The sequence below is a fragment of the Gallinula chloropus genome, assembly GCF_964237585.1.
Source record: "Gallinula chloropus genome assembly, chromosome: 9".
Taxonomy (NCBI): domain Eukaryota; kingdom Metazoa; phylum Chordata; class Aves; order Gruiformes; family Rallidae; genus Gallinula; species Gallinula chloropus.
In genome coordinates this window covers 22,902,456-22,926,115 of record NC_140094.1, presented here as the reverse complement: position 1 = coordinate 22,926,115, position 23,660 = coordinate 22,902,456, and the positions used below count along the sequence as shown (strand labels likewise).

The 23,660-nt window shown below is 40.3% G+C and overlaps 2 protein-coding genes across 2 annotated transcripts; one reads left to right on the top strand and one right to left on the bottom strand.

The window, feature by feature from the left end:
• Positions 1 to 155: 155 nt before the first annotated feature.
• On the bottom strand, positions 156 to 7,639 carry MPHOSPH10 (M-phase phosphoprotein 10). The gene is made up of 11 exons (XM_084267832.1): positions 7,555 to 7,639; positions 6,499 to 7,147; positions 5,453 to 5,598; positions 4,902 to 5,076; positions 4,490 to 4,631; positions 4,005 to 4,072; positions 3,230 to 3,367; positions 2,896 to 3,006; positions 2,555 to 2,662; positions 1,753 to 1,983; positions 156 to 364 (listed from the first exon to the last, which is right to left on the bottom strand). Exons 1-11 carry the CDS (start codon positions 7,629 to 7,631, stop codon positions 215 to 217), a joined length of 1,995 nt encoding a protein of 664 aa, XP_084123958.1. The 5' UTR covers positions 7,632 to 7,639; the 3' UTR covers positions 156 to 214.
• Positions 7,640 to 9,646: 2,007 nt separating this feature from the next.
• MCEE (methylmalonyl-CoA epimerase) lies at positions 9,647 to 18,130 on the top strand. The gene is made up of 3 exons (XM_084268151.1): positions 9,647 to 9,689; positions 13,921 to 14,261; positions 17,454 to 18,130. Exons 1-3 carry the CDS (start codon positions 9,659 to 9,661, stop codon positions 17,604 to 17,606), a joined length of 525 nt encoding a protein of 174 aa, XP_084124277.1. The 5' UTR covers positions 9,647 to 9,658; the 3' UTR covers positions 17,607 to 18,130.
• The last annotated feature ends 5,530 nt before the right edge of the window (positions 18,131 to 23,660 follow it).

Here is a 23,660-nt window from a genome sequence, read left to right as displayed (position 1 = left end):
TACCCGCCCCTGGCAAGAGGCCTTCTTGGTGGAGTAGTAAGACAACCTCCACAGTAGGGGGGAAAATAAAACAAACCTAAAAGAAAGGGTCTTTATGTCACCTTGGAAGTTTACCAAGCATTTTTAGATTTGACACTAACCAAAACCTACTCAAATTCAGCATTCACATACAAAATGTTTAATACGTACAAGATGTACCATACATACAAGGTAGTTACAGTTTCAGTTTATGAATTGATAGTGTTTTCTGCTGCTTCTGTTTCTTCTTTAGTTTTGTTGCATCTTTGATTTGCATTTTTACTTGATCTTGTAGTTGAGAAAAGAAGGCCTGTGATGATTTCAAGACCTTGTCTTTACCTTCATCCTGTCAATGGACAAAATATTTGTTATAACCCAGAAATGTACCAACACTAACATTATACCAATTACTCATGCAGAAGGGTATCTGGCTTACAAAATAATCTGATTTTCAAAGGCTTTTTTTCACTGCTTATACTACTCCTGCTATCTAAAGAAATAAAGAGTACGCATGCTTGCTAACTCGCAGTGAGGACGGTAAGCAAGAACAGGCATCAAGAATAGATCCTTGCACATCAGAAGGTACAACTACTTATCTGTGCTTTGTGTTCCACTCCCCTTTGGAACTCCTTTCTAAATGCTTTAGAAGTAACCAACTTGTTTTTCCTATTAGTTTCTAATACATCGAAATGTGAGGGATTTATGGCATCAGGTGGTACACAATTCACTGTTTTATAGCACGCAAAACAACATCAATCTGTGGTGATCACAGAGAAGGCTCCACAAAAAGTAGAAAGTTAAACAGGAATATTCTATTTCAAAATAACTTACAGCTTAGAAAGAATTAAATAGGAACCTCATCTTAAATTAGACATGCAAGTAGTCTCATTTAACCAAGGGAACAGTTCAAATGCAGGGAATATAAACCTAAATCTTAGCATTTGCAGGAACACAGCCTTGTGAACTTAGAAATAAACAGTAATACCAATGCAAACAAATTCTGCTTAGTCAATAGAAATTAATTGTATCATACAATTTTTTCATATTTTTCCACATCTAAAGATTAAGCTGCTTGTGAATTCTAATATATTTCATAAGCTTCTAAAGGTACCAACAACCATTTAGGTATGACTTCATAATTAAACAGCAACATCTATGTAAATATGCATCATAAACAGGGGGGTTACTGCAAAGCACAAGCTGAGCTGAATTTTTTTCAGGCCTCTATACTGGTATCATGCCATCAGAATATTCACAAATTCAGGACTAAAAAGGCACTGAACACCACTTTGCATGGGACAGTTACAACTATGGATTAGAACAGTCCTTCCAAAATTGTAGTTCAAAAGAATACAAGGGAAAGCCTGGAGGGGAAGAAAGGAAAAAACAAAAAGAGGGAAAGGAGGAGTATGCAGTATGCATCTGCCCTTTCCATAACTTTTTCTTAAGTCTTTCTTTACAGCAACTACATTTACCTTTTTTATATTTGCTGAGACACAAAATAAGGTAACAAGGTTGGGGTGGTAAGCAGATGTAGTGCTTGTGTACAAAAATTTGGGGCAGGGGGGAGAAAGTTTAGGAGAGGTAGTTGTGGTACGAGGGATGGGAAGGAAACAAACCCTGTACTTTGTAATTCTTTGCAATAAAGTTCCTTTTCCTCCCTCTGGCTAAGTATTATCTATCCTTGGCATTTTAATCCTCCAAGTTAAACAGGAGTACTCAAGTGTGCCTTACCTGGAGTAGAGTTGCTTTGCCTTCTTTTGTAAGCTTTTTCAATTTTGCTGCAGCAGCCTTTTTGTTAATTTTTGTGCCCTGTTCTGGTTTCATCTTTTCGAGAAGCTTCTGGCGCTTCTCCTTTTCCCTCAGCCTCATACGCTTTCGGAGCTTTTTCTTCCTTCGTTCTCGTTTCTTGTCTGTGGAAGTCTTTTCTGCATCTGCTTTTACATCACCAGCTTTGCTCTTTTCCTGAAGAGAACAAGATCTCTAAATCCGTGTGTAAAAGAAAAGACTCATTTCCCAGCACTCAAACCTGTCTCAGGGTTTCCATTCTTTCAAGTGCTTAGCCAGCTCAGAGCAATGCCACATTAAGGAAAAGGCCAAAAACTGGCAAAAGTTGGGAAGTGAGATTCGTACAAATGACATGCCAACTGCTCTTTCCTTCTCTCTTTTAGCTTTTCACTTCCAAATACCCACACATATGCTGGGAAAATAACTACCAACACATAACAGTCAAAAATAAAAATGAGGCATAATATTATGGCCTAGGGTAGCCCAGTAAAATTACTTTTTCATTTATAACAAAACCTCCCAAAAATCCAAACAAACACCCACAAAACACCAAACAAACAACACAGCCCCCTCACCCCCCACCCTGCCAAGAACAAACACTAAAATGCTAGCTAGGCAAGAATGTCACAAGGCGAGGAACTCAGGGTAGGAGGAAGCAGAATTCTCCCACTAACCTGGCAACCAGACACCCTTCTATCAACAACACGGATCCTTTCCGGAAACTTCAGTTATTTTTGGTTATATTTACCTTGATCTCCTCCGGTGCTAACAGAGCAGCATCACTAACAGCAACAGGTGCTACTTCTTCCATACTTATAGCTGGAAGGTTCGAAACTATTTTAACTTCTGGCACAGGCTAGGAATAAGGAAACATATTCAGGATTGAGCACACCATCCGACAGCAGCTTACAGCTAACTGAAGATACTATCTTGTTCTGTTTAGAAGCAGTTTTAGTGCATTTAACACAAAATAACAAGTTCAGTAACATTCAATGTTTACTTTACCTTCTATTTCCCAAATACAATGTAAAGTATTCAATTCCAATGGTGGGGGGAAACACTCCAAGTTTACGAAGCTTAGGTACTTACTGGTTTGGGTGTAAAATGGAAGTTACAAAGTGCATCCAGCTTCAGGAAGAGCGAATCCATCATTTCCTGAATTTCTTTGTGTTCAGGATTTTCTTCCTCTTCAGCTTTTTGCTGCATTAATAACACAACGTTACTGCAACACTGTTCATGAAGTGGTTTTACTTTAGCAAGACTGGTAAGAACACAATATGCAATTCAGAGTCACTACTGAACACTCAGAGAATGACTGAAGTACTTCCACAAAGCTGAAAACAGAGTGAGCAGTGTACTAACGAAGATACCACATTATTTTACATGAACTTAAAAGCGAAAGGGAAGGCATTGCTTGCATTACCTGGTGAAGTTTCATGTATTCTTGCTCATAGATCTCAGCAAGACTCAGTTTACTCTTTTCATGATCCAAAGTGATACGTTTCTTGTACTCAAAAGCCTCCTCTTTTGGTTTTTCTTTTGGTACTACATCATCCCATGCCTGAGAAAAGTAATGAATTAATGGCCAAATGCAACTACAACCAAACATCAGGTGCTACAATTTATTTACAACATTTTCTGTACTATTTTTCTGACACATTAACTAACTTATGCATATGGCATTAAGTTTCATGCCTTCATTTGAAAAATAAAAAAAGCAGTATGACTTATAGCTCTAGTATTGTGTGCTTCTTTTTAGTGGATTGGGGTAAAAATTGTATACGAATAACAAATGTGTAATTTTCTTAAGTTCTTAAATACTCTCCTCCACCTTTTTTTATAGTACTCAACTAACAATAAGCCTCAAGAAGCTCATCAATAAAAATCAAGACTTTAAGAAAAAATGAAGTAAACAATTGAGGTTTGGTTACTATTCATAATGCTGACTACTATGGTTACAGTTTTAGACAAAATTTACAGACTGGCATTATATTCCAAATAAACCCAGGTGTGTAAAATCAGAGCTCCTTAGAAATCTAAAGACACAATCATCAAAGCAAAATAATAGAACAAGCAGTTGCAAAAATCAATTAAGATAACTCTACCCCTAACATTTTAAGAGCTTCAAACTCATCTTTGGAATGTGCCCTGTGAATCGGGTCTATGAACAAAATAGGGAGGAACATGGTAATATTAACCTCATCCAGTATTCTCTGTTTAATGGTATCTTCAAGCTGAAAAGTAGTTTCTTCTGTGATCACAGGTGCTGAGAGAAGAAAAAGAATACTTTTAAGATTAGAGTTTTTCTAGCAAGAAATACTTTTTGTTCTATGAAGAATAAACAGAAAAAGAAAGTGAGGCCTTAAGAAAAATGCAGTAGTTTAAGGCAAAATAAGTAAATAATATTTTCCTCTATCTTAAGAACAATCATGTTATGCAAGGCTTGTAAATTACAAATCTGCTGCCAAATCAATGAACTTTCAGTTAAGTGAAAAATAACAACAAAAAGAAAAGGTTTTCATATCCTGTAGTTTAAAACACAGAACCTGAAAAAAACACCTAAAAGTTTAAAAGTGTTTTGTTACCCTACTCCTGAGTCACATGTATTTTGATCAAGGTCAACGGAAGAATACCCAACATGGTATGAAACACGCTTTCAGGAAAGCCATCTCTCACTACTTACGCATTCGGACTGCATGGTCAAAAAGCACAGTTTCCTCCAAAAGGCTGTTTTCAGGTCGTTTTTGTCCAGTCACTTCTCCTTTAAGCTGCCAAGGTTTCTCCTCTAACAACTCTTCTTCTAAACTTTGTATCTTTTTGCTCATCTTAAAAAACAAACAAACAACCCAACAATTTCTTAAGAAGCTTAAAACAGAGCTCACAAAGTCAAATTAATAGCTGTATCAGGTAGTGCTAATCTTCCTCACATACAGATGAGGAAATACCCCTGATGTAGACAAGCCACTTTTTTTCCTTCTTACTGTGTAAATAGCCTCTTCACATTTGCCAGATTCTAAACAAATTACACTATTGTTTAAAAGAAAACACTGGCCACTGTTTCAAAGTATTAGCTAAATAAATAAATAATCAGTTACCTTTTCCTGTCTCTTCTCAAAAGAAGACTTTATTTCACTGCAATGAATGCCCCTCTCCAATTGCTTATCAGCAACATCTTCTGTTTCACTGTCATCCGGCAAACTAAATGTAACCTTTTTAGAGGTTTCTTTACTTTTCATATTGTCTGCCACCATTTCATTCATATCCTCAGCCCTGTAACATTAAAATTTCATAGAAGATTAATTTTTACATGAAGATATTTCAGCCATTAGATGCTTACCTGCTACAACTAACACACAATAAATACAATAGGCTTTCATTGAAACCTAAGTGCAGGGGACACCAGGGAAAATTCTGTACATTAAAAACATCTATTAAATTATATTATTTTATATATATATTAATTTTTCAAATAAATATCAAGAGGAGATACTCAAAAGAGAAGTAAATAAACTACTTCTTAAATAAGGTGTCAATGCAAGCCATGAACATGAGACAAGTAACACAGATTGGCACAGCATCAAAGTTAGTTTCTTCTTGAGAGTAAAATTACAAGGATGTTTTAACTGCACATAATGCATGTACTTACTCAGACATGCTTTCTTCACTTTCCTCTTCCATAAAACTGCCTGATTCCTCTTCGCGATCATCTTCAGCACCATTAGCTACTAAATCATCGTCATTAACTGGATCAAAGAAATCTTTGTATGTCAGGTCCCTAGAACTTTTCACTCGCTAAAAAATAAACACAAAACCAATGAAAAAAAAGGCAAACAAAACCAAGACCGTTAGACTGACAAAAATCTATGGGCATCCTGGCTTTCTAAGTCTTTAAGACCTGGGTAACAACACTACTTGTGTAACAGTAACACAGTTTACAGCTTAAACCTGTGGTAAGAGATCTTAGTAAAACTAGTTTCTTTTACAACTATTTAATATATTCTACCCCTTAAGCTAATTTCCAATGCCAATGTTTACAGAAGGCAAAGCGCGGCACGTTTTGCCAATTACTTGTTAGAACATATATATGTTCCCTTATATCCTGGGCATACTTCTTACTTGCTAGTGGGACTCTCTGGTAATATTAAGCAAGAAATTACTATTTTTTAAACAAGTAGTCAGCAACCTAAGTTAAATCAGAGTTAGAAAGCCAGGTCTCTGGAGAAGAAGTTGCCCAAAGTCCTTTGCTAGGCATCAGCCACCTTATTTATCTCTAATTGCCAGATTGCCCATGGCAGCCAGGCTGGAACTAGATGATCTTTGAGGCCCCTTCCAACTCAAAGCATTCTACGATTCTATGTGGATGCTGAGCAACACATCTTTTTCACCTATTCTGCAAAGTCAGTTCTTTCTTATGGCATACCATCTCTTCCTTTATTCATGCAAAAACCCAAGACCAATCTAAAGAAAGACTGGAATCGCAGGACAACAGTTCTACACCAAGATGTTTTGTTACCAGATACTCAGGTTAAATATATTATTAAAGTAAAGCTTCAGAAGTAATCATTAGTCATCTAGTAAAATTTAACTTGGTAACTTTTCCTCAGAGTTCAACAATTATTTGTCACCCTAAAAAGTATTAGATCTTCAGTTAAAGGAAGAGAGATCAGAAAATTAATTTACTGATATTCTTACTTTGACTTGAGTTTCTTCAGACTCTTCATCCTCATCACCTGAGACGATGTCTTCAAAATAATTAATATCATCTTCTTCTTCCTCTTCCCTGTGTTCCTTCTCTGCATGTTCTAAAAAAGCTTCCATCTCAGCCAGCTTGAAAAACTTATCATCCACAATAGATTTTTTCCCCATTTTTTTCAATACGGTTTCCTTGGCTGTTTTCGTTTGTTGCTCCAGTGCTTCAATATCAAAGTCAACATCAGAATCCTCATCACTGTGTTTCTGCATCATGCTTTCTCTGAGTTTACTTTGCTTTTCTTTAGCTTTAGCTTTTGTACAAACATTCTTCTCTTCAGTTTCTGCTTCCATTATGTTGTCTTCCAGTTCCTTGTCGCTATTGGCCTCTGCATCAGAGCCATCCCCTTCCTGGTCTGAGAAAAGGCAAAGATCTTCATCCTCAGCATCCCTTGCAACGGATTTCTTGAAGAAGTCAAGAACTGCATTGTTCTGGAGTTCCAGTTGTTGCCAAATCTGTTCTTCATCAAAATTTTCTATCACCAGCTCTTTTAGAGGGCCCCCACGAACCGCATTGCTTCCCAGAACTTTATTCAAATCATAGAGAGTCTTTGTTAATACTCTGAAGTCTGCAGCCAGTCCGTCTTGCACACTAAGAGTATAAAAAAGAAGAGCTTAAAAATGCACTAAACACTTCAAACAGCCAACACACTCCCCCTGATTTTAAGAAAGGTAATTGCCTTCCTCCACTGCCTTACTTCTCAGTTTTATATTTGGGTACTGTCTTCCCGTTCTGTCTCGAACAACCCATGCTTCATCATAGCTGGTTGACACAGAAACCTCCTTTTCGGGACGAGAAAGCCGCTGCCAGCGCGGCAGCAGCCCCAGCCAGATCTCGGCACTGCTCACGGCGGGGCAGCCGAGAGGTGCCGGCCGCCACGAGGCTGCCCGCCCAGCGCACTAGGCCGGCACAAACCGCGGAGCGCTACGCACCCCCCCCCTCACCCCCCCCAGAGTCCGGCATCTGAGGGGCCCGGGACACCCGCAGCCCCACCATACCTGAGGAAGCGCTCCGGGCGCGCCGCGGCGGCACCCGCCACCCTGAGGCACGTCTCCAACCCCTTGACAGCCGCCATCTTCCCGCCAGCCGCTGCGCGCGGAGTAGCCTGGCACCGCCTCCCCGAGGCCGGCGGCTGAGCGGCCCGGCCGGCTCCCGCGGCCGGCACTGAGGTTCCGCACGCAGGAGTTCAGCCTCGCCGTGTCTCGCACCCACAGCGGCCGGAGTCGCCTCGGCCCGGCTCTCAAGCCAAAACCTTTTCTGCCGCCCAGGCCGTGCATCTTCCGCTGAACCGCCTCGTTTATTCATGTCCCACCCGCTTCTTTAGGTAGGCCTGCTCACGTTCGCACTGAACCGCGAGTGGGGTATTGCAGTCACCCGCTGATGGCTGCTGCTTCCTCCCCTTGGAAGAGATAGTATTGCTCTAGATCACTTTCGTCATTTCAGTCCCTTCTTCCCCCAGCATTGTGGCACGGGAAGTGGCAGGGAATGGGGTTTTCAGTCAATTCCTCACGAGATGTTCTCCTTCTCAGCCCCGCTGCAGTGTGGGGTCCTACCCACAGGAGACAGTCTTCCATGAACTTCAATGCTGAGTCCTTTCCCACAGGGCTTCAGCTCTTCATCAGCTGCCCCAGCGCGGGTCACTGCTATGGCGGGCAGTCACAAATCACAGAATGTCTCTCAGCCTCCCAAGCCCAGACTGCTCCAGCCTGATGCTCCACAAGGTCACAAGCTCCCCCAGCAAACCTCCTCTGGTGAGGAGATCTCTCTCACTCATCTCTGTGTCATTCTCTCTCTCCTTGGGCTGCAAGTGCTGGCAGGGGCTTGCTCCAAAGCGCGTCACAGTGTCTTCTGTATGTCTCCACCTGCTGCAGCGTGGGGCCTCTCCACAGGCGGGAGGTGGGTTCTCGTCCTTTTCCATGGGCTGTGGGGGCACACCCACTCCACCACAGGTTTCTCCACAGGCTGCAGGGGCATCTCGCTCTCCAGCACCTGGGGTGCCTCCTCCCCTCCTCTTTCACTGACCTTGGTGCCTGCACAGTTTCTTACATCTCACTCCCTTCTCTGGTGGCAAAAAGTATGTGCTTGCATTTTTTTTCTCCTAAATGTGATTCCCAAAGGCACTGTGACCATCAGGGATTGGCTTGGTCTTGGTCAATGACGACTCTGGCCTTGAGTCTGCTGATTTTCACTCTGTGGGGCCTGCAGAGAGCTTCTGACCACTTCTTGCAGAAGCCACTTCTGCAGCCCCCCTTCTCCACCAGAACCCAGCCATGCAAGACTATGACATAAACCTACAGTCATTTTACATTGCAGATTTTTCTCTCTGACCTAGATACAAGAACTATATTGGAATCACATATCTCCTGAAGCTGTGACCAAATGCCCAATGTTATCTGGTGTCTCCAGAAAGTGGATAAAGTGTCTTTTAAATACCCATTTTGACTGCTGATTTTTATCTACACATTCAACTCCTCAGACACTCAGTTATGAAAGGGCTCACGCTGGTTCTGTACTTAGGCTGTTCAACAGCAATTTTCAATGTCGCATGTTCCCCTGACACGACCGGAAAGGAGCTCCAGAAGCCAGCCTGCTCATCGTCCTGAGTCTCCTGCACAATACTTGAGTAAGAACTTTCCCTACAGGTATCTCTTGCTATAGCTGGCCTCCTTTGTACTCTTTTACGAATAGATACCGTGCCCGGAGCTGCCTGGCCGAGGCCGGCTACGCTGCCGCCTCCCTGCTCAGTCACAGGCGCCTGAGGGTAGCGCCCACAGCGTCCGCTCTTGGAGCGTTCTGGAAGATGCACTGGGCGGCTGCGCCCACTCCGATGACGGATCACCAGCTCCGCGGCGTGACACAGACATTGTCACCGCCGGTGGCTTGTACCAAGAGGGTACAAACACAGCCTACAACCACAGCCCCGGGCTGTCACCGTGCTGAAGAGCTTGGAGTCCGGGCGTGCCTTCGACTCTGAGCGGCCGGGGGACGTCTCGGCTCGTCGGGAACGGGGGCGGCGGCCGCTGCCGCGGTGACAGCGGAGGGCGGCCTCTCCCCTCACACAGGCCCCGCCTGCCTGCGGCCGGGCTCGGTGCGAGCGGCGAGATGGCGGCCTCCCTGGGGCGCGCAGTTGCCGGTAACGCGGGGCCGGGTGGGCCGGCAACGCGGGGCGGGGTGGGCGGCGCGGCCACAGGCTTCGGTCTGGGGTGTCCGCGGGCATTGATGCCCGCTGCGGCCTAGTGCTTTTGCTCCGCGGCGGCGGGCGCTCCCGCTTCGCGCCAGGGCCGAGCGGGCCGGCGGGGAGGGAGCGCGCCCCTGCCCGCCCGGAGGTGCGGGAGCAGGGGTTCTCCGTGAGAGCTTTACAGGCCACAGCAAAACAGAACTGCTTTTATAAATAAAGCAAGGTCTACTGATGCAGATGAACAAGAGATTAACAACTAACATTATCTGGCTTAGAATAAATTTAGGTAGCAAACTCCAAACTTCACACTCAGGCACAAGGAGGAGCTTGTCTTTTTAGGGTACAACTTGGAGGTCAAATGCAAAATCATTTCTTGGTCATGATAATTATCTAAACTGATCACTCTCTTTAAGTATGGGCAGGTTAAATCCGCTGTACCTAAACCATGCTTTTATATTCAGTAGCTACAGACTGTAGGAGAAAAGTGAATGAGAGACTCAGCACTGTCAGTGATCGATCAGTGGGATATTGGGATTAAAACCACCTTTGTAGAGTTGTGCTTTGATGGAAGAAACCGATTTACAGCAAAGTGAGACTCAGTTTCTAGGCATGGTGGAGCACACGTGACTCCCAAAAGCCACCTCCAGAGCAGAGCAGAGCAGCACTATGGATAGCCTAAGCCTTATTGGCTGGCAAAGTTTCCAAGAAACTAACATCATCTTGAAATTGCTGGGATTTAAGAATGGCCAGACTATGCCCTTTTTCCATTTGGTTCAGAGAGCTAATGCACAGCTCCTGTGTGCTGAACGCTGTATGGCGACTGCAACCTCTCCGTGCTTGGTAGTTTGTCTCCACCTGAAACGGTTGACAAATGCCCAGTGACTAGATTTTGACTGTGTCTGACAGTTGTATAACCTCCCTATACAGAACATGACTAAATTCAGTTGGATTCGGATGGGGTTTGATTACTTAGCCATCTAAGTCAATGAACACTGCCACACGTAAGGAGCAACAAGCCTATGAATAAGTATTTGAAGAGTGAGGATCACATTTTATGGGGTACTTTAGACTTGTTACTTGATAATCTGCTGTTACAGAATGTAAACCTCAGTTGGTACAACTGCACGTGTTTAAACTCTGATGTGCACAATACTAGTCCATCAGCCAACCATTAATGGAATAAAGCCCAAATAGATCAGTTAAAAATATTCTTCGAAGGAAGCTGCAGAAGGTGATGTACATTCTGCAGTATCAATCACTCTGGCTAGGAAGCCAACAACCACATGAGAGCAGGATCAGCTGAATCTTCTCTAAAGGACAGAATATCGAGAAAAAATCAGATTTGGCTGACAGCGTTTGAAAAACAAGGTCTTAGAAAAAACAGTGTGCTGTATGCATGAGGAGAAGCAACTGCATGTGTAAATTTGGTCAGCATATGCAAGTTTTTCCAGTGGCAATAATACTTCTATAGATACTGGTTACAGAAACCACTGGCTTCAAAAGAAGCAAAATAATTTTTTTTAACACTGGAGGAAGTTAAGAATTACTTTACTAATTCTGTAAGAAAATTAGTGGGAAAATGCTCTTATGATTGAAGAATTTAGCCACAACAGTTAATAGGTCTATTTTTTTTTAATATATGCATACATACCTAAAAATGTGTTTTCCCTGAAACATGGAAGTGGTGGGGGCTCAGTCTGAAGCTTGCTGAAAAGCTTTCTTTTTCATTGCAGGGTCATCTTTTGATTATTGGGTTAGAAGAAGATTATAATTCTAAGTAAAAACACATGCTTTTTGTTTAATCTCAGTCAATTCATGGTGGTAATTATAGGTTTAGAATTAAAGCTCTATATGTATGAGGATAAATTCACAAGGCTTCATAGATCAGAGTAATAGAAAATTATCCCAAAACTGCTATAGTCTCCTCTACCCCCACATACTCACAGGAAAAATTAATAGGGTTCTAACACCTAGTCAGTTAAGTGAGAAGAGGAAATGGAGAGCTGCATAAGAAATACAGTTGTATGAATGGGCATTCAAGTATCCTTGATTTTACAAGAATCCTAGGAATATACCTCACTTTTTCAATCTATTATCCTTCTAGGAAACCACAAAAATCAAACATTTCTTGGGCAAAATCCAACAGAAAGAGCATTTTCTATTCTTTTTGCTATTGCTTAAGTAATAGATGAGTTAACAGTGTGTGCCACTACTGACAATTTCCTTGAAAACAGACAAAACTTAAATTATAATAATCATGTAGTCTATACCCTGTGTGAAGTATACCGAGAATTACAGATTTGTAAAAAAGAATGGGAAAATTCCTAGCCTTGCTTGAAAAAGATAGCTTGAAAAAATCTGCATTAGTAGTATTTCTACTGACCTGTGGTCTGTTAATATTTTGAAGACGTAATGAAACAATAAAGGAGCCTAGGAAGCATAACAAGTGATACAGTAAGTGTTCGTATCTTCCAAAGGATTTTTCTCTTTTGGAGAATACTGACCCCCTCTAAGTGGAAGAGTATCTTTTCCGTCAGCAAGAATTTAATCAGGTCTTAAGAAATTACTGTAGGGAACGGAGCTACTTAGGTAGAATCTTAGGTGGACAGAAAAGCCTGTATAGCAGGTGTAGAATTAGCTTTCTAATTTTTTTAAAATACATTATTTACTCCGGTGATAAGGTTAAACTCTAGACTAGTTAATTATCCCCACCTATAATTATGCAAACTAGATATTGCCTGTTTCTTATTTTGTAATTAATAAACATTGCACAGTATTGCTTCCCCTAGGCAAGTGCTTTGTTCACGCCAGATACAGATGCATTCAGGTGGCAAGTCTCCCTGCAAAATAGTTTCAGCATCGACATTTGAAACCCAAGTGCTGAAGTTGCTAAGGGATTTTTTTTTACATGTAAAAAGTTGGTAAGTACTTGGAAATACCGAGTTGCTTCACCATGCCAGGATAATAGCCTAAGGTAGCAAGTGAAAAAGAATTGCCCAGAACTTGTGGTTTTTGATGAAGATGACAGAATTTACTGTGTGAAAGGCTGGCAAGAAATACTCCAGGACAGTTATTTTTAGAACTGGGCAAATTTCTGGAATATTTGGTTTAGGATGTTAATCTAGCATTATTATGCAAAGATTCTGAATAGACTTACTTTTGTGATGCTAAGTCTTTTTTAAGTATGCCCATTGCACACTGTAATTTTAAGTCTCAAATACAAAGATTTCTTCTATCACAGCACAATGCTCAGAAAAGCTTAGATTTATGGACTACATCGGTTGTTTTTGTGAAGAAAAATGAACTTTAGAGTCTAGAATTCACATGAAATGGTAGCTCTCAGTTTCATAGTGAAGTTAGCTGATAAAACAGGGCCACTACTAATCTTACAGCTACTACTAACCTTACAGAGTACAGTCTGAGAGTTGAGGATAGCAAGCCATGCTATCCTCAGTGTATTGCAAGTCATCCAGAATCTCCTTGGCAAAATCTCTTTGCAAAACAGCACATTTGTGAATTTAAAGCTAAGAATGCCTCAAAGACTTCCAAATGCTGAGATGCCTCTGAGATGCCTCTAGCTTGGCCTTGAGGCATTGGGAACTCTGACATGGCCTGAAGCAAACTGGCAAGAAATTAAAATGCAGCTTTTATGAATATACGCTTTCATCTAATTCTAATTCTGATGCTAGAAACCACTGGTATAATCACAATTTCTATCCCCCCACCTGCATCCTTTCCAGATTCTAGTATTCTGACAGATTACTGTAGTTAATTTGCAAGTATCCTCGTTTTATCTCTTTCTTTTTTTAATTATTAAAAAAAATACAGCCAAGCAACCCTAGAACCCTTTGTGAGCAACAGAGCAATTTGAAAAAGTTGAGTATTGCCATGTCAGAGTAGTTAGTGAAGACTCTAGGTATGGATACATATTGTGCAGGGTATCTAAGCAGTTTTTCATGACTGAATTTCTCTATGACTTCTCCATCTTTAGTCTGCATGTTAGACCTCACCTTTGTACCTCTTGCTAGTACTCGAGAATAATTCTTTCCTTGGTCTCAGCCTACCTTCAGCTTTGCGCACCGGTGTGCTTATGACATAGGAGTTACATAGGCCTCATTAAAAGGGGAAAGAACAGACACCGATACTTTCTCAGAAGTATTATATTGGTGCTATTCAACTTTTTCAGGCTTTCTTAACAGATTTCAGACTTCAGCTCCCACAGTACAAACTCTACGATCATCAAATTCCTTTTCTCAAAACATTCCAAGCTGTTTGTGGAATTTGGGCCGACTTAATCACGTAGCGATTGCAGTACCTGATTTGGAGGAAGCTCAGTCCTTCTATAAAGATGTGTTAGGAGCACAGGTGAGCGAGACAGTTGCTCTTCCTGAACATGGTGTCTACACTGTTTTTGTGGAGCTGGGAAATACAAAGCTGGAACTTCTACATCCTCTAGGAGAGAAAAGTCCCATTGCAAGCTTTCTGCAAAAAAACAAGACTGGAGGAATGCATCATATCTGCATTGAGGTATTTTAACACAATTTATTATCTAATAAGAGAATTATTGAAGTATATGTTATTTTTTCTTAGGCTTGACTTATATCAAGAACAAGTATGTATTTGTGAGAATTTGTATTATATAATAATAAGCCTTAAATGTGCCTTTATCTGTTTTGGAAATTGCAGTGCAATTTCATGAGCTATGTAATATTTTTTTTCCTCTTTTATTCTACAAAGATTAAATTGGGGAGGGCTAAATATCCAGTATGTAAGGTGGACAAGCCCAAGGGCTTGTGTAGAGTGTCTGACAGGTGTCAACTTCCTGACATCAAAGAGACATACACTGGAAAAAGATGGAGTTGTTAGTTTAAGCTAAGGCATAGTTTAGATTTTCAGAAGTGTCTTCCTGTTTGATATTTAGTTGATAATTGCATAAAGAAGTTAAAAAAAAAAGATAGTCATACTTAGAAACAGCTGTAAAATCTCCGTTTCTTCTGTCCTGTTCTTCCTTGTCCATCAAACAGAGATTGTTCTGAAAGTACCCAAGGTGTAAATGTACTGGGTAAAGTAGTTACCATATTTAGTATGCTCATGTTTTAGTGTATATGTTTGATGCAAAGTTCCATGCTGCTGGCAATGATACATGATTTTAGTATTTTACAGATCTGAGTCTTGCAAACTATATTATTTCATACAACGTGTAATAATAAAAAAACGTAATGGGTTTGCTGATGTGAGTGAAAATTGTTTTCAGAATACAAAAGACTAGTGTTTGCAGTTGCACGTTTTCATTGAGAATTGAGAAATTCTGCATATACACAAGTGTGGCAATTTTTTTCTTACATTACGTTTGCCTATTGCAGATGTTCAAGAATAAGAAAATAATTTCTGTTTAATTTGACCCTAAATTGTATTGCTAGGCAGTTCTGCTATAGGAATGCTAAAGGCTGAACCTTGAAAACGGGGTGCGTAGAAGAAAGAAGTGATTTGCAGTAAGGCAGAAAAAGCCCTCCAGCACCTCTGTAAGATCAGTGGTACTTACTTACAGGTACAAGAGAAAGGAGTAGAAGTTTCTCAGCAAAAAGAGCTCAAAGCTGTCAAATATACATAATCCCTTTTAAGACATTTCAAGAAATATTTGTTACCAGCTGAAACTGTTCTGTGTAGATCTCTGTTTTGTATGGGAGATGATCTTGTTGCAGATAAACCAAAGATGACTGGCAAGAGAAGTCATACTGTTAAATTATGAAAATTGAGAAGAATGGGACATGCTAATAATTATGTCATGTTGGACAATGTGGAGGTGTTGTGTTAAGGAAAATTTATAACTGTATACAGTAGGTCAAGCAAGCCAGGAGTCATAATCTAGGAGCTAATTTCCATTAATCAGGTGAACTAGAGCTATTTGCAGACAGATTTTCCTAAATGAAGTATTGTAACCGTGAAAAAAGAAAATTCCCTGATTTTTGTATCCACATAAAAAAAAAGGAAGATTATTTACATGGGGAAAAAAAAGCAATCCATTGACCTGCTGTTTAAGTGGGACTGAAAACAGATTTGGTCACTACTGTCGTCAATCAAAAAGATACTAGCCTCCCTCCTCCAGTTTTCCATTCTCCTCAGACTGGAAAATCCTACAGTTTCAACATTATGTCATCTTCTGAAGTTGAGCAGAAATAGTTTTCAGAAGTACTCTATTAGAGTCTCAGTGTCAATTACTTGTTAATTTGAAATATATCAAATAATTTGTTCCTTCCATACTGGAGAGGAAGCCTGAAAAAATTATCAATGTGCTTTTTATTTCTTCCTTCTGTCTTACTATTCAAACGAAAATTTTAGACAGTTGTTTTGATACAGAACTTGTTTCAGACAAAATAAGCATTTTACAAAGAAATTTAATTATTCCTGACCAGCTATAACTGAATGTAGTATCTGCAGTGTAAAGCATTCTGGACACTTGGCAGAGTAAGACAGAAACCCAAGCCTAATATTCTCCAAACACAGATGCACCCACAGGCTTTTCTCACTGCTTCCTTGGGGATGCAGTAATTCATTGCAGCTGAGCCAAGGCACAGTTCCTCCTCTGGCCATCTCTGCAGGACAGGAGCAGCAGCTGCAGTGCTTTTCTGCTTGGGGAAACAACCTGGAGGAGGCTGTGGCATACATTACATTTTCTGAAACTGGACCGTGATTTTTTAATTTTTTAAGCAGACTGGTAGTTCTGTAGGAAGAACTGTAGTGAGTTCAACATTTTAATGAACAACACTGCTGCAAATGAGTAAGAATTAACTGATATCTGTTCCTCTGAATTAAAGCTAGGTATTTCCTTCTTCGCTACAAGGGCATCATGCAAGTTTATTCACCAAGTTATGTTCAGACACCTCAGTCCTCAAACCCAGCAATGCTGTAATGATGTTATTTTAATTCTGGGTCTTTATAGATGATGAACTATCATTTTTCCTAAACCAACTGCTATTTTTATTATTTCAAAGAGTTAATGCATTTATGGTTTGGGAAAATTCAAAGTTTGTTTGATGACATGACATCAAACTTAGGATCACATTATACAGCATAAACATGTTTTTGTTAATTACGTATTTCTGTAGGAAACCATATTGAAATATGTTAAAAGCTATTATTGTAATTAAGTTCAATCGGAAAACCAGGCCATATTCTGGGTATGCTTTTGATAATTCCAAGATTTTTCTTAGGAAACTTGATGAAGCTTAATCTACTCAGAAAGAAGATATATAAATCTAAAAGCACTTTCCTTTTACCTTCTGCCCATTGCCTTCCCTTCTCAACAGCATCTAATGAATCAGTGTTCTGACATCAATTAGACAGGGAGGCATGCTTCTTTAGTTATTGACAGGTTGAAAGCAGCATGATCTTAGTAATACTAGTGCAGAATTTGATTATTTATGGAGTCTTTATAAAGTAACAACATTAAAGAATCAGTGGGCTTTGTGCATAAATTATTTTTATTTAAATATAGCTCATATTTCTAAAATCTTCAAATAACAAATGCAAACTTCTGTAGGATTTTTATTTTTAAGACGCAATATTTTAAAACTTTAAAAATGGAATTTCTTTTCAGAACTATACTAGAATTTAGAAATAATATTTTAGGAAGGAATGCTATTATAGCTCCTAAATGTAGAATCTCTACAATACCATGTAAAATGTTAATTTGTGTGAACTGTATTTTTCTTTTATAAGGTTGATGACATAAAAGCGGCTATGACAGAACTGAAGGAAAAAAAGATACGAATATTGAGTGATGAGCCAAAAATAGGTGCACATGGCAAACCCGTGATTTTTCTTCACCCTAAAGATTGCCACGGAGTCCTTGTGGAACTTGAGCAAGCTTGAGCTGTAATATTCATAAATAAAACAATAGATTAGCTGTGAAGTTACTGAGCTGGTGCTGGGAATATTGATGTGGTATTCAGTCTTTACAAGTTCACTGTAGTTCCTGTGGATTACATGCAGCTTTTGGGTACTGAAATAGTGCTACAGATTTAGGGCGCTTTTCTTTATGTTACTGATATGATTTTCAGAATTAATAGTTGAAATTTCTTTTATTCTCTATGATTCCAAAACCAAATATGTGAGCCAAGTTACATATTTAACATAGTAATTTATGTTCTGTTGCTTCATGATTGCAGCATGATTTTATCTCTGTTACCACAGAAACTGTACAGTTTCTAGGTCATCCCACATTATTTTGTTCTACATTTCAGGGCAGAGACCCACTTCTCAGTGACAACAGTATAGCTTAGATATACCCTTTAGAAATAAAGGAAAAAGGCACATTGTATTTTCTGTTTTCATAATTCAACATCTGTGCTTCACACTGATTGATTGGTTTGTGCAATAAAAATGTCCTAATGTTATTGTATGGGTGTCTGCAATCAGTATGTAAGTTTTCCTTGGCATAACAATTACTGCCAGGGAAGTTACTGTGCATAAATCATTATTTAGATGTTCTATGAACTTTGTGGATATGCAGGCAATGAGTGAAAAGTATCTGAAAAGTTACTTCCCTGAAATATATTTCAGACTGTATTGTATTTGTCACATTTTACTTTTTTTCAGGAATTGGATATTTGTTTTTCAAGTTTTATCCATAGGAAGATACCTGACAGAGACCTTAACAAACAGCAACTAATCATTTCACTTAATTTATAAATGTTCTTTTCCTATACAAAAACACTTTAAAAAACCCAATGGAAAACAAGGTGCATAAGTTCTGGTCATGTACATGTCTTTAACATCAGAGAGCATGCCAGCATACTTATGTTTCTGATAGACTGCAGTCACAGTTTGTTGACTTATTCATGGACAGGCTTCACTTTATTGGCTTGCATTAAACAAGCAGTGTTTGTCCTGATAACTTTCTTTTATAGGTTTGTTCTGACATGTCAGCTGTAAAAATTGAAGACTTGCTGTCTCTATAGTTTTCTTAGTCCTTAAAGTCATATTTTTAGCTAAACAGTAACTGAATATTTTTCTGTATCTCTGCATATACAGTGAATAGTTTCATCTTGATATGAAGTAAATTAATTTTCACCTATGAGAATTTTTACTTAATGGAAATGGAATTATTTTTTCTTTGTCATGTTTGCTACAACAAAATACAACTATAATGTTGACTTGAGATTTAAACAGAGCTTTAAAGACATTGATACTTCCTTATGAATTTTACTTCTGAAAAAACCCTGCAAAGCCATGCATGTATTTAAATGAGGTAAGTTTTGTACTCAGATACTCCATTGTATTGTAAGAAAAATAGTGGCTTCTACAGGGCTCTTGCATTTCATTAAATCACTGTTTAGAGGGTAGTTTGTGATCTAATTTCTGAATTCTTTGAATTTAGAAATCCTAAGGTTCATGATGAAAAAGCAGGATGATTTGATATTCCTGAAATATGATTCGCCATTTTAGGAGACATTCTGTTAGCAAAGCTGCTTTTGGCTTTTTGTTCTTTCAAAGACAGGGAGGCATCTTTTCTGCAAAACTAGCATAGGAATGCCAAGACCAGAAGCCTTGCTGATTACATGTCAAGATAATTGAACAGAAGTCTTTGAACCTCATACTTTTAGTTGGGTGCAACAGAAAACAGGGCAGTTATCCCTAAGTTCATACTCTCTTTGGCCTCTCTGAAGGAGATGGAATTTTGTGTATGACATCTATCAATAAACTCAGAGCTTAACAGAGTACTAGGGAATGGAGATTTTGAGTAAACAATGCTTACTCCACTTGTCTTGTGCTCCCTGTCTTGCTAGCAGAAAGGTCCTTGTAACGCTTTTAGTTAGTAACCTGCAATTTTCCTGACTGACTGCAGTGGGGTTGCCTAGCAGTAAGTCAGCTGAGATGTATTATGCTCATCATAACTAAGTCATGCTCTTATCACAGAGTTCATACATTTCATTTGACTCCAAAGGTGGAAGTCAAGATTTTAACAAAAGGAAAAAAGAAAGAGTTTGAGGCTGTAAAATTAGTTGATACTCAAAACTGGGGCATGCTTATTACAAACTCTTACCATTTGGTGGGATCAGACCCCCTTGTCTGAATATGCGCTACAAGATACGAGAATTTCCACCTGTGGAGCACTAGAGTTGGAGGAACAGCCAAGAGGACTGGATGGCTGAAGAACCTGAAGACAGCTAAGATGCACTGAGAGAAGTTTGCTGTTCATGAGCCTACCTCCCATAAACTTCAGTGGAAGTGAAGCCCTTATACTTTTAACAAACTTCTAGTCCTTCACCTTAAGTAAGAGAGCCTTCAGAAGCTATTCTTTGTTCTGACTTTCTAAGGGCTGGTGGTGGAAGTGTAGATACACGGGCCTTACCCTCTATCACTGTCATGATTATGAAAAGGGAATAACATCAAGAAAAACAGTGGAAATTCAGGGATGGAAGCTGGAGCAATAAAGAACTGTGATTTCTTTCTTCCAGTGGAGGGACACCTAATGATACACCCCTGTTGCACCAGTATAGGACGTGTAGAAAGAACAACAGTTATTCAAATAACTGGTGCCTGATGAGCTCAGAATGGAATGAGGCTTTGACAATGCGTGTTTGCTTTTGTTGTGTTTTTGCCAAAAGGTGCAGTGAAACCATCTTTTCTGAGAATACCAAGCTTTTCACAGGATGAAGTGTTAATAATGTGTCAGTAAGTTTTGTCATGCTTGGGTCTTTTTTCAGATGTGGGTTCCCTGTTCCACTCTCTTCATGTGCCTTTTTTCCCCTCTGAGCTCAAGCATTTTCCCATTTTGTGCTGCCTGAGGCTGACATCACATTTTTCTGGACTTCATCAGCGTTACTCAGGCAGCTAAAGGGCTCATAATTAAATGATGCAAAATATATTTTTATACTTCCTGTATGTAACCCTTGAGTTTCTCCTAGGTGGCTGGAGGAGAACAGTCTGCATAATGAATCCCATCCCATATGCACGAGACAAACCTAGAAGCTGTCTCAGAAAGCTGAGAACAACTACTATATGCCTTTTAAAAGCTAATCTTACAGTTTGCAAATCTCCCAAAACTCTGGTCCTATTATGCTTATACTGCAATTAATTCACCTGAATTAAGAAAACCAAGCAAACCACTGGGTATTCCACTCTGAATTCAATTGCTTCCACTATTGCCATATTTACACCATTTATCACATTTTTGGAAAAATGTACTTTCATGACACCACACCTACAGTGCTAAATAGAGTTAACACAACCTGAAAATTTAGAAAGCTGTGAATGAGTTACAGGAGGATCTGAAGATGGAACTTGCTTCTGCAGACCACTCCCTGGGTGTATAATACTTCTGTGTTTAATGCCAAGACTAGAGTTTACTTTCTTAATGCACATGCAGAAGCATTGCCGCCTATTGGTAAGGATAGTCCTTGGATCTGCACTTCATTACTGATGGACAAATGGAAGTTGGTGTGACCAAGGAAGCGTCATAGACCCGGTAACCTGTTAATGGTTACAGTATCAAGTTGAGATACTTAAAATTGATGCTCTGAATAATTGCCTTGGCACTTCCATTTGATTTTCTCCTTAAAAAGAATTATTCTTGTAGTGATCTGACTTGGGTTTGTGGACTCAAGAAGCCTTGATTAAAAGAAAAAAGATATAATTGTCTCAATAAACACTCAGTTCTTTCACCTAAGCAGTTGTCATGTTGGCCAAATGATTAGACTGTGAAACAAAAGAAATCCCTAAAATGGTAACCCTGATGCTTCTCATACAGGTGCTGGGTGGCACCAGACACAGAAATGTAGCTGAAACATTAAAGCATATAAGATTAAACTTGAAACACTGAATCATACAAGATTAATATAGGAATTAAAACTAACAATACATAGATTAATTGGCCCAATGCTGACATTTTAAAATGGAAGACCTCATTCTTAGGAATGCAAAATTCTAAGCATTTTCAAAGCAGTTCAAACATTTTATGATATGCAAATTTATCTTATTGTGAAGGAGGGAAGTTTACCTCCTGGGATAGTATAATCCTTAAGTATGTTTAATATCATGTCATCTTTCTAGTTACATGTTTATTTGCACCATCTTCCCTGTTGTTAACATTGTTAACTGCAAAGTATGGAGCATAGATTCACAAGTTAGGAAGAGTTCTGTCTTAGACAATTTAAATTAATGATACATTTTGAAGGACTTCATCTTCAAAAGAGAACCAAAAGTTGTTAGATAATTAGGCCAGAGAAAGGGGTAGATGAGAAATGTCACCATAAAAAACATGGTAGAAAATAGACTTTTAGTAAATGGCTACTCTGTAGTTCATGAATCTTAACAGAAATCTTAACAACAAGGGAAAAAACCCACAAAATGGTGGTTCCATCTGCATGGAATTTGAATTGGTGCTAAGCAAGTAGCATAGCTACCCCAGGAAAAACAAAAGCACACCAAGTTGGGGACACAGCTACTACAGTGAATGCTGATATTGGAATGCAGTATAATTACATTGAGACAGCTTTTTTACATTTGCCATTACGAGAAAGATAATTTTTTACACTCAAGAGTAACTACAAGTCTCAAATTCTCGTACTTGCAAGCAAGCCCTGTCATAATTGGCCTAAGAATGCTTGATCTCACATGTTCCTTTATATATAACCACCATCACCTTGCTGCAGTAGAAAGATCTAGTAGTTTCTAATAAAAGGCCTGGGGAACCAATTATGTTTATTATTCACCATAAGAAATGCTCTTGGAGAAACCGACTTACTTCATTGAGCTTTTAAATATCACACAACACGTCTTCTATTTTTAATCTTTATAGAGGAATCTATATATTATCTGCACAAGGTCATAAAAATCATGAACTGATCTCATAAATCAGGCTCTACGATGGAATGTGACTAAGACTAAGTCCAGTGCTGTCCCCTGCTGTAATGTTTAAACTTCTAGTGTTTAACCTCCTTTTTGTTGCATGGGAGTACCTCAAGCAACAGAGAAACATGAGGTGATAAACTGGCAAGCTTACATTGCTAGCATTCAGCTATGTGCTTCACAGTAGGACTGACTCACAAAACCCCACCATCTGCTATAGCCTATCACCAAGGCAGGGTCTGTACGTGCACAGATCACCTGGTGTGAGGTGGCCTCACCAAGCATCATGGTAGGACTGGAGACATCCAGAAAACTTACCTGCCTACCACTGTTGCTTGATGTGCTCCTGAAGGATTGAAGGGCTGGTCCATCCTGCAGGCTGGGGGTGCTGAAGCTCGCCTCAGTGTCCAGATTTGGGAAAGCTCCTTCAGCCACACACGTCAAACTGGTACAGAGATAGGCCTCCAGCCTTCAGTATCTGTGGAAGAACATTTGAGAGGTTAGTCCATATTACCAAGCGACACACTTTTCCCGCCATTTTTAAGAATCTCGAGGGTGTTCACAGCATGACCTCACCGGCCCCTGAGGCAGCTCAGGGACCTCTGCCATTACCTCTTTTAACCTCCCTGGAAGCAGGACCCTGCGCGTGGAGAGCGACCCCTGTGCTCCGGGGCATGCAAGCTGGCAGGCATGGCCGGAGGTGATCGAGCAGTGGTGGCAGCGGGCTGCGGTGAGCGGACGGAGGGTATGCTGAGGAGAGGCGGGAGGCTCCGAGCCGCTCCTCCGCGCCCCGCGGGCTTGGCCCCCTGAGGCGCCGCGGCAGCCGGGCTATGCGCCATGCAGGTTCCCGGGCGGCCGGCGGTATTCTCGCACGCAGCTTCCCGGGCCCACCAGCCGTCTCGGTGTGTGGCGCTGAGGCAGGCACACAAAGAGCGGCTGCAGCTGCCCCCGTGTCCCCGCCGCGGTGCGGTGCGGTGCGGGGTGGGGACCGGCCCGGTCGTTGCCAGCAGGGGTAAGGAGCGGGGGCACAGGGCGGAGGGCAGGCGGCCGGTGTTGTCGCGATGATCGGCGGCT